General features: G+C 38.4%; 1 protein-coding gene and 1 pseudogene across 1 annotated transcript; both read left to right on the top strand.

Moving 5' to 3' along the window:
* Nucleotides 1–933, top strand: LOC123856650 (olfactory receptor 51B2-like). Its single transcript, XM_045892796.1, is given in 1 exon segment — nt 1–933. A coding segment is annotated over 1 exon segment (933 nt).
* A 7,046-nt stretch (nt 934–7,979) lies between these two features.
* LOC123856651 (olfactory receptor 51B2-like) lies at nt 7,980–8,894 on the top strand (annotated as a pseudogene).
* Nucleotides 8,895–9,095: the final 201 nt, after the last annotated feature.

The following is a 9,095-nucleotide window of genomic DNA, read 5'->3' as shown; positions in this document are numbered from 1 at the left end:
ATGTGGTCCAACATCAGTGCTGCTCCTTTTCTACTGACTGGCTCCCCAGGTCTGGAGATATTTCATCCTTGGATTTCTGTCTCCTTCTTTGTCATTTATGTCTCCATACTCCTCAGCAATGGTACCCTCCTCTTCCTTATCAGAGAAGACCACACTCTCCATGAGCCAATGTACTACTTTTTGGCTATATTGGCAGCCACGGACCTTGGAGTGACTTTGACAACAATGTCCACTGTGCTGGGTGTTCTGTGGCTTGATCACAGGGCAATCAGCCATGGAGCCTGCTACTTTCAGTCCTATCTAATCCATTCACTCTCTGTTGTGGAGTCTGGAGTCTTGCTCGTTATGGCCTATGATCGTTTTATTGCCATCTGCAATCCCCTGAGATACACCTTCATTTTCACCATTGCTAAGGTGGTGAAGATAGGTCTAGGGGTTCTAATGAGGGGCTTTATACTTATTGTTCCCATAATCACCACCCTCTCTGGATTCCCCTACTACAAATCCTGTGTCCTCTCCCATGCTTTCTGCTTGCACCAGGATGTGATCAAACTGGCCTGTGCCGACATCACCTTCAATAGACTCTATCCTATAGTCCTGGTCTCATTAACTGGTTTCTTGGACTCTGTGCTTATCCTTATCTCTTATATTCTAATCCTTAATAGTGTCATGAGAATTGCCTCAGTTAAGGAACAGGCTAAGGCTCTAAACACTTGTGTCTCCCATATTAGCTGTGTTCTGGTTTTTTATGTCACCGTGACTGGGCTGACCCTCATTCATTGATTTGGGCAATATGTGCCACATGTAGTTCATATTATCATGAGCTATATCTACTTCCTCTTCCCCCCATTTATGAATCCAATAATCTATAGTATTAAGACCAAGCAGATAAGGAATGGTATCAATCGCCTTCTCTCTTTCCATAGAATTTGATTCTAATTTACTTACCTTGGTGTCTCTACCCACTACCGGATGGGTTTCTTGGGAGAATGGACTATATGAGGCTAATGTGGCTTACAATCAAAAGGACTAGCATTCCTGTCATTTAAAAGACACATACTCATTGCTCTGATTCGTAGCCCCTTGCCCCCATCATACTCCCAAGGACATTGACCTTAGTCCTGTTGCTCTGTTTGGTATGTTGGTTTGCTAATACTGTCATTTTCTCATCTGACAGAATTGTCTTCATGGTTACCTGAGGCCAGTGATACTTGAAATAGTTGCAGAGTTGGGCGCCTGGGTGGCTCAGTTGGTTAAGTGACTGCCTTCGGCTCAGGTCATGATCCTGGAGTCCCGGGATCGAGTCCCACATTGGGCTCCCTGCTCGGCAGGGAGTCTGCTTCTCCCTCTGACCCTCTCATGCTCTATCTCATTCTCTCTCTCAAATAAATAAATAAAATCTTTAAAAAAAAAAAAAGAAATAGTTGCAGAGTCTATAAATTGAGAGGGGAATGAGATAGTTTGCAAGAGTTCCCTGATATTTTGTGGAAAACAGTTAAACATTTTTTGTATGCCTGAGAGCACATCAGAGATAACAGAGGGTCTTAGACAACCCTACTGGTATTGCATGGTGCTAGAGTGGATCAGAAATAAATGAGAATGAGCACTGGGTGTTATATGCAACTGATGAATTACTGAACACTACGTCTGAAACTAATGATGTATTATATGTTGGTTCATTGAATTTAAATTAAAAAAAGAAAGAAATGAGAATAAGATATTCAGACCAAGAGAGGGCTTGCTGCCCAAACCATCCAAGGCCAAAGAAGAGCTTGGATCCTAGTAGATCTCAGTATAGCTAGATGCCCACCATAGATAGATTAATGAGAAGGCTCTGAGTTGCTGATGTCTGGTGTCTTCAAACTTAGGGGATGAGGACTTCAAACCACTACCATAAAATAAAGTTCCATTTCTTGCACACCTGAGTTTTTGTTCTGTGTTCTGCAGTTCATAACCTTGACATATGCTTAATGAAAAAGGATATTAGTCAAAGAAGCATTCTAATATGTACACAGGGGCAACATTTTGTCTTATTCTGGGTTGAGGGGATGGCAGTGAAGTAAACTATTTTCAGGAAATATTGTAATTGTATGGACTTGAAGCACATAAGATATTTAAGGAAAGTTCTTTTAGGGCCTCCCATGCATTTTATTCCATGCAGGAGTAAACATGATGAGAATCTGTACATCAGCAATATAGGAGGAAAAGTTATATTTTATTAGTCCATCAAAAGATAAAGAGGGATAGAGAGAATGATGTACATTCAGCAAAATTATAGAAAATATGTTGGCAGAGAGAATGCTAATGTATTCATTCAATAAAATTAATCCATGACTTTTTTTTTTTTCCTGACTGGAGAAGGAATTGCATATCCCTATGTCTTACCGGGATCACTGGAATGATTTCCTATAAACAACAGATTCTCTTGTAAAGGAAATTATTTCTCCATTGGAAATGGTTATTTATAAAATAATCTTTGAAAACTATTGATTAGGATCTTCCTTCACTGTTTGATTCTATTCTTAATTCACCTAGCTTTTTTTCTCATTTGATTCTATGAGAGAGAAGAGAATAATAGATCAATTGACCTGTGTAGTCCAGGCAGTTTAAAAATTAAAAATAAAAGAATATATAACAAGAACTTAAAATCAAGGAAAAAATACATTTAAAAAAATCAAGGCAATGGTGATATAAGTAGGACTAACATAATAAGTGTCTCTAATAGAGTGATACCTAGAAATGAATGAAAAAAAACAATGAAATATACAAGGTAATTCCATAGTTATAAACTATTTAAAGAAAATGTAATGGGCATGATCTTTATTTTTTATCATCTATCTATCTGTATGCAAAAGTATCTTAAAAATTTAAGATTTCATAGAAATATAGTTACCAATCAATTTTATTATACCATCTTATTATCTATAAAATTATATTCTATCTTTTATAATATATACTCTGTTCTCAAGTTTCCCCAAATAAAATGGATAGAGTATATCTAGATATATGGAACATACTATTACATTTAAAAAGGCTAAAACTGTAATCATATTATACCTTTGACTAATTAGTAAATTTACTTGCATCAATTTATTCTTAGGAAATATGGAAAATTTATTTAAAAAAATCACAGTGTGGTAGAAAGAATGTAGTCTTGGAAGAAAGCAGCACATTTACTCTGGCCTCCTTGACTTACAACCTTTGTGATCTTGAACAAATCATTAAATCTCTGAGCCTCAGTTATCTATCAATTAAGAATAATAAAACACATGCTATAGGCATTCATATGTCATATTAATTATATTAATATCATTGTATTGGCAAAGCCAGACATCTAAAAATTTCTACCCATCAGCACTAAAATAGAAGGGAAGAACATTAAGCCAGTAGGAAATCATTTAATATATGATGATTCTTTCACATGATGAAATACATAGTTAATATGAATAAAAATTGTAAGTTTTAAATAGCCTTTGGAAATGATAATGCTCCTTCAAGCTTCTCCCTTGGTCACTGCCAATATAGCTTTCCCCTACGAGGACACCAGGACATCCAGTCCATTGACACTTGTATTTTTGACTCCTTCTTGTCTTCATTTACCTTGACAACCAAGACAGTTTTATTTTCAGTTCTTTGGAAACTCTTATGCCAGTATCCTATGTGTTTTGTGTGTTTGATTGTTTGTTTTGGCTTATTTTAAATTAATCCTAGACATTTTATTCTTTTATACTCGTCTGAAAAAACTTAACAAAATAAAGCAAAATGTAAATATTTTCTTTCTGTTACCCATCATAGTCTGCTCTGTTCATTGTGAAGCTGACACAAAAAGGCTAATGATCTAAAAATAAGGTAATTTTTAAGACAAAAAGTTGACTGTCCCCATACACATGGCTATTAAGAAATTCACTCATGTTCTTTCTGAATCAGAACTTATTTCCTCAAAGGAACAGAAATGACAAAAATACAATTGAAATTCATAAGCTCTAGGATCAACAAGGGTACATGTGATCCCTCAGAGAAACTGGTATACTTGTGGCATTTAAGGTAGACAACAGGAAGAACATGAATGGATTTCTTAAACCCTGATGCTGAGGATTCAGAGCGGGGAGGATCACATAACCAAGTCCTGATATTCCACCTCTGCTGGCATCTGAGTTTTCAGTCTTCTTCCCACATCCTTTGGGAAATGCATGAATGACCTGAGGACATTGATTAAGTGGCCCAGCTACTCCCAGAAAGAGGAAAGAGGGAAGAGAAATCAAGAGGTCTCCAGAGTGGCTGTAAAGCTAACTCTGGAGGAAGTGATTCCTACATATATAAGCTTTCTAATGGGGCCTCCTGAGGAGGCTATGTGGGGGAAACATCTAAACCTCGTCTTCAAAGAAGGCAAGGAACAAGTCCCTATTACAGCAACAAGACTGGAGTGGATGAGTGCCAGGAACAGAAATATGGAATGACTCTTTTCCTTTCTGATGTTCTATACAGTCAAAAGAAGCATTTAAGAAAGTTTTCCAGAGGACTACATAGAAGGATGTGTGTGTATGTGTGTGTGTTTACACTTTAGGAACTGCTGTCTTAGAAAGGGCATGTGAAACTCGCTGGGAACAATAGAAAACCTGAGACTGTCTCTGGCCCATCACTCTTGTACCTGTAGAGCTTATACCTCATTCCATTCAGGAGGAAGGGAATAGATGAAAAGAGCAGATGAGGGGGAGTGGGCCTAACACTCTCCTCTCTGGTCACCTGTGCATTTGGACTTTGTGATGGATTCATTATTCACTATTTCCTTTTGATGTCCACATATTTTTCCTATCCTTTCTTTCCTCATACTCCCAAGCCTCCTCTGTTTCTTTCCTTCCCCCATATCCACTGAGAGTCAAGTTGTGCTCTCAGACTGAGCAGTTTGGTCTGTTTCTATGGATCTGTGTGTGTGTGTGTGTGTGTGTGTGTTGTTACAAGTCTAGGAATCCTATTTACCTAGAAAAACATCATAACATGAAAATCACAGTTGATAAATTATCTAGATGTTTTCAGCATTAGGGACCCTGTTGAGACATTCATTGGCAATACTTTGCATAAAATTGCACAGTGATCAAGCCCAATTATAAACTTTGCTAGTGTGTATTGTGAGATTCTTCAGGACAGAGACTGTGCTTATGAAAAGGTTTTCTCAGCAATCAACATAGTAGCAGTCATGTGGTGTGTGCTCACTAATAATCTGCACATTCTAAATAGTAATTTTTCCACTTGTCCCAGATGATACTGAGGGATGGTGCTTTTACTGGTTGTCTACACCTTCAGGTGTACAGTGTCCTTTGAGGACAGTTCATCAGATATTAATAAGACAGTTCCCCCAGGACTTTAGGAAGTCACTAAAGAAAATACATGTTCTGAGTTGGGAACTGCCTATCAATTTCAAGACCGTAGCTTTCCTCTCTCCACCTAGACAAATTAATTCTTGTGTACCTGATGTAATTTTCTCAACATTTGTCAATAAATCAACCCATTTATAGCCAAGCCATATTTATGGAAGTTTTGCTACCTAATGTAAGCTTAGGAGGATGCATGAAGTATGGTCCCAGTCCTGAAGAAACGGTCTGTGGTGGCCTCAGTTTGATGACAGTATCTTGTACTCCTGGAAGCCCCACACATGCTCCTGGACAAATATCAGGGTTCTCTTTTCATCCTGGACAGGTTTTCCCTTTAGTCCAAAGGCTCAGGAACATGTCCTGGTTTTACATTCTTAGAGCTATCATAGCTTTCTCTGTATCTTCTTTTTCTGATGCAAGCCTAGCTATAGAAGAAAATACAGTCTCCCTGTTTCTCAAACATTTTTCTGCTCATAACAATAGTAAAAGCTTACATCCTTGTTGGTCTTGGACATTTTATTACCAGTCTCTGAAAAGACCTAATTAATTTTTTTAAAATTTTATTTATTTATTTGCCAGAGAGAGACAGAGAGAGAGAGCACACAAGCAGGGGGAGCGGCAGGCAGAAGGAGAAGCTGAGTCCCCACTGAGCAGGGGGGCGGATGCGGCACTTGATTCCAGGACCCTGGGATCATGACCTGAGCCGAAAGCAGATGCTTAACAGACTGAGCCACCCAGGTGTCCCAAGACCTAATTAACTTTTAAGTGGAAGCTTACAGTCTGGAAACATAGTTTAATCATTCTGAATTACTTTTCTTTAATAAATTAAATTCATGACCTTTATGGGTTTTTTTGGTTTTGTTTTTGTTTCGTTTTGTTTTGTTTTTGCTATTTTCCCCTTTAGAATAGATATCTCTAATTCACTACCTCTCCCAACCACCTTTCTCTTCCTCTGACATGTTGTTTTCTCATCCCTGCTTTTAAACCTCAGGCAACTTTCAGGGATAGAACAACATTTGTATAGTAATACTAATTTAAACCTCTATATGATTTGATATGCTTTAATTTTAGGGAACTCCTAGAATTGGTGATTTCTGTCTCAATGAGTGCCATGCCCATACAGATGTAACTTCAGAGCATTTTCTTTTTCTTTTTTTTTTTAAATATTTTATTTATTTATTTGACAGAGAGAGACACAGTGAGAAGGAAAGCACAAGAAGGTGGAGTGGGAGAGGGAGAAGCAGGCTCCCCGCCGAGCAGGGAGCCCGATGCGGGGCTCGATCCCAGGACCCAGGGATCATGACCTGAGCTGAAGGCAGACGCTTAACTGACTGAGCCACCCAGGCGCCCCTCAGAACACTTTCTTACACAAGTGTTACATTCTTTGTGAATTGTCCTGATTCTGATTTATTTCTGATATTAGGGACATTTTATGGAGAAGTGTTCTATTTCTGAATTTGTGTTGAAGTGAGACTAGCATAAAAGGTAATAGGTTCTTTATTTGGGGTTGTTGCCACCAAGGATGTGGAAGTAGTAGAGATGACTGACGTCTTTAGGCTGTAGGAACATTATAATGTGACCAGTCACATGAGCAACAGCTCATCAGAAGTGAAGTATTGAAGGAAAAGGAGCTAAGAGGTAAGAGGAGACATAGAGAAAGAATCTGAACATTCAATTAAGTCAAATGATTTTGGAAAGACAAGAAGCAGAAAGAGAACCAGTGAATAAAGCAGCTATGAAAAAAAAATTGCATGAGGATATTTGGCAGGAACAAAGAAACCACCCAGGTGGAAGAATCCAAAAACATGAATCTCCAAAGATGGAATAGATATGAAATGTTTAGAGCAGTGATTCTCAGATATTACTGTACACCTGAATCACTTGGGGATTATGATCAAAGGCAAATTTTGGTTCAGTGGGTTGGAGGTAGAGTCTAAGGCCACGTGTCTAACAAGTCCCTGTGCTTGTTAGTTGTGGCTGGTCTGTGGCCCACACTTCTGGTAGCCAAACTCTAAAAAAGGATAACTAACTGTTGGAGCAACAAAGCAGTTAAAAATGATGGTGGTGGCCTGTGTTCCATAAAACACCAACATTCAATTTCAAAAACAAAGGCAAATTTTTCTAACTGAAAAGTACGTGTTTACCATGATTATGAAAGATAAGAGCAAAATCAAAGTTAAGTGTGTCCAGAAACTTAGCAGTCATAGCAAGAAAGCAGCTAAGTAAGATTATTATCCACTTGTACTTATTTACCTTATTCATTATTGTTATACACTGTTAGTGGAAAAATTTTAAGCATACACACAATAGCTGAACCTGATATAAGAAAAATTATTGAAAACGTTTCATTTAATTTGAGAAAATTTTAACTATTAACTGAATATTTTTTTCTACTTAGGGAAAGACTAACATTCTTTATCTCAAGTATAACCTGCAAACCTCTATTCTTCTTCTGCAGAAAAATACTTGTGGAGTTATAGTTATCATGCCAATTAATTATCTCCAAGTATGAAGATTGTGATTGAGGCTTCTGTGGTATAATACCAGTAAAAAATCTAGGCTCCTGGGTTAAAGGCTTCTAGAAAGCTGCTTTTCACTTGTAGACATGCTATGTGACCCAGTATTAGCACTGCCCCCTTTTTGCTGACTGGCTTCCCAGGTCTGGAGGTTGCACATCACTGGATCTCCATCCCCTTCTTTGCAGTCTACGTCTCTGTGCTTCTTGACAATCGCACGCTCCTCTACCTCATCAAGGATGACCACAGCCTCCATGAGCCCATGTACTATTTCCTTGCCATGCTGGCAGGCACAGATCTGATGGTGACATTGACAACAATGCCTACTGTAATGGGGGTCTTATGGATGAGTCACCGGGAGATGAGCCACAGAGCCTGCTTCCTGTAGGCTTATATTATTCACTCCCTTTCCATCGTGGAATCAGGTGTCTTGCTTGTCATGGCCTATGACTGAGTCATCACCATCTGCACCCCTCTGAGGTATAACTCCATTCTTACCAATTCCTGGGTAATGAAGGCAGGATTGGGGGTTCGAATGAGGGGCTTTTTATCCCTTGTGCCTCCAATCGTGCCACTCTACTTGTTCCCATACTGCCGTTCCCATGTTCTTTCCCATGCCTTTTGCCTCCACCAAGATGTCATGAAACTCGCCTGTGCTGATATTACATTTAATCGTGTGTACCCAGTGATTCTTGCTGCTTTGATTATCCTCTTCTCTTATATTTTAATCCTGAAGACAGTTATGGGCATCGCCTCTGGAGAGGAGCGAGCTAAGGCCCTTAACACCTGTGTCTCCCATATTAGCTGTGTTCTGGTGTTTTATATTACTGTGATTGGCCTGACTTTCATCCACAGGTTTGGGAAGCATGCACCACATGTGGTCCACATGACCATGAGCTATGTCTACTTTCTGTTTCCTCCATTAATGAACCCCATTATAAATAGTTTCAAGACCAAGCAAATTCAGAGAAGCATCATTTGCCTATTTTCTGTGCACAGTAGGGCTTGAGATTTTATTTCATAATCTTGAGATCTCTGGAAGTTTTTCATTTCAGTGTCTTTTTTCAGAGTTAGATGAAATTTTAATTATTACATAAAGCTATAAGTTGACTTGAGCACATATATATTCTAATATTATACCTGTATTAGAATATATATATTAGAATAGAATATATATAGAATGTGTTATTAGAATATAGTATTATTATAT

The sequence above is a fragment of the Mirounga angustirostris genome, unplaced genomic scaffold, assembly GCF_029215605.1.
Source record: "Mirounga angustirostris isolate CCGP_5_RB_7025 unplaced genomic scaffold, mMirAng1.0.hap1 SCAF_13, whole genome shotgun sequence".
Classification (NCBI taxonomy): Eukaryota; Metazoa; Chordata; class Mammalia; order Carnivora; family Phocidae; genus Mirounga; species Mirounga angustirostris.
Note: the sequence above shows the minus strand (reverse complement) of the source record. Positions and strands in the feature narration are given on the sequence as shown.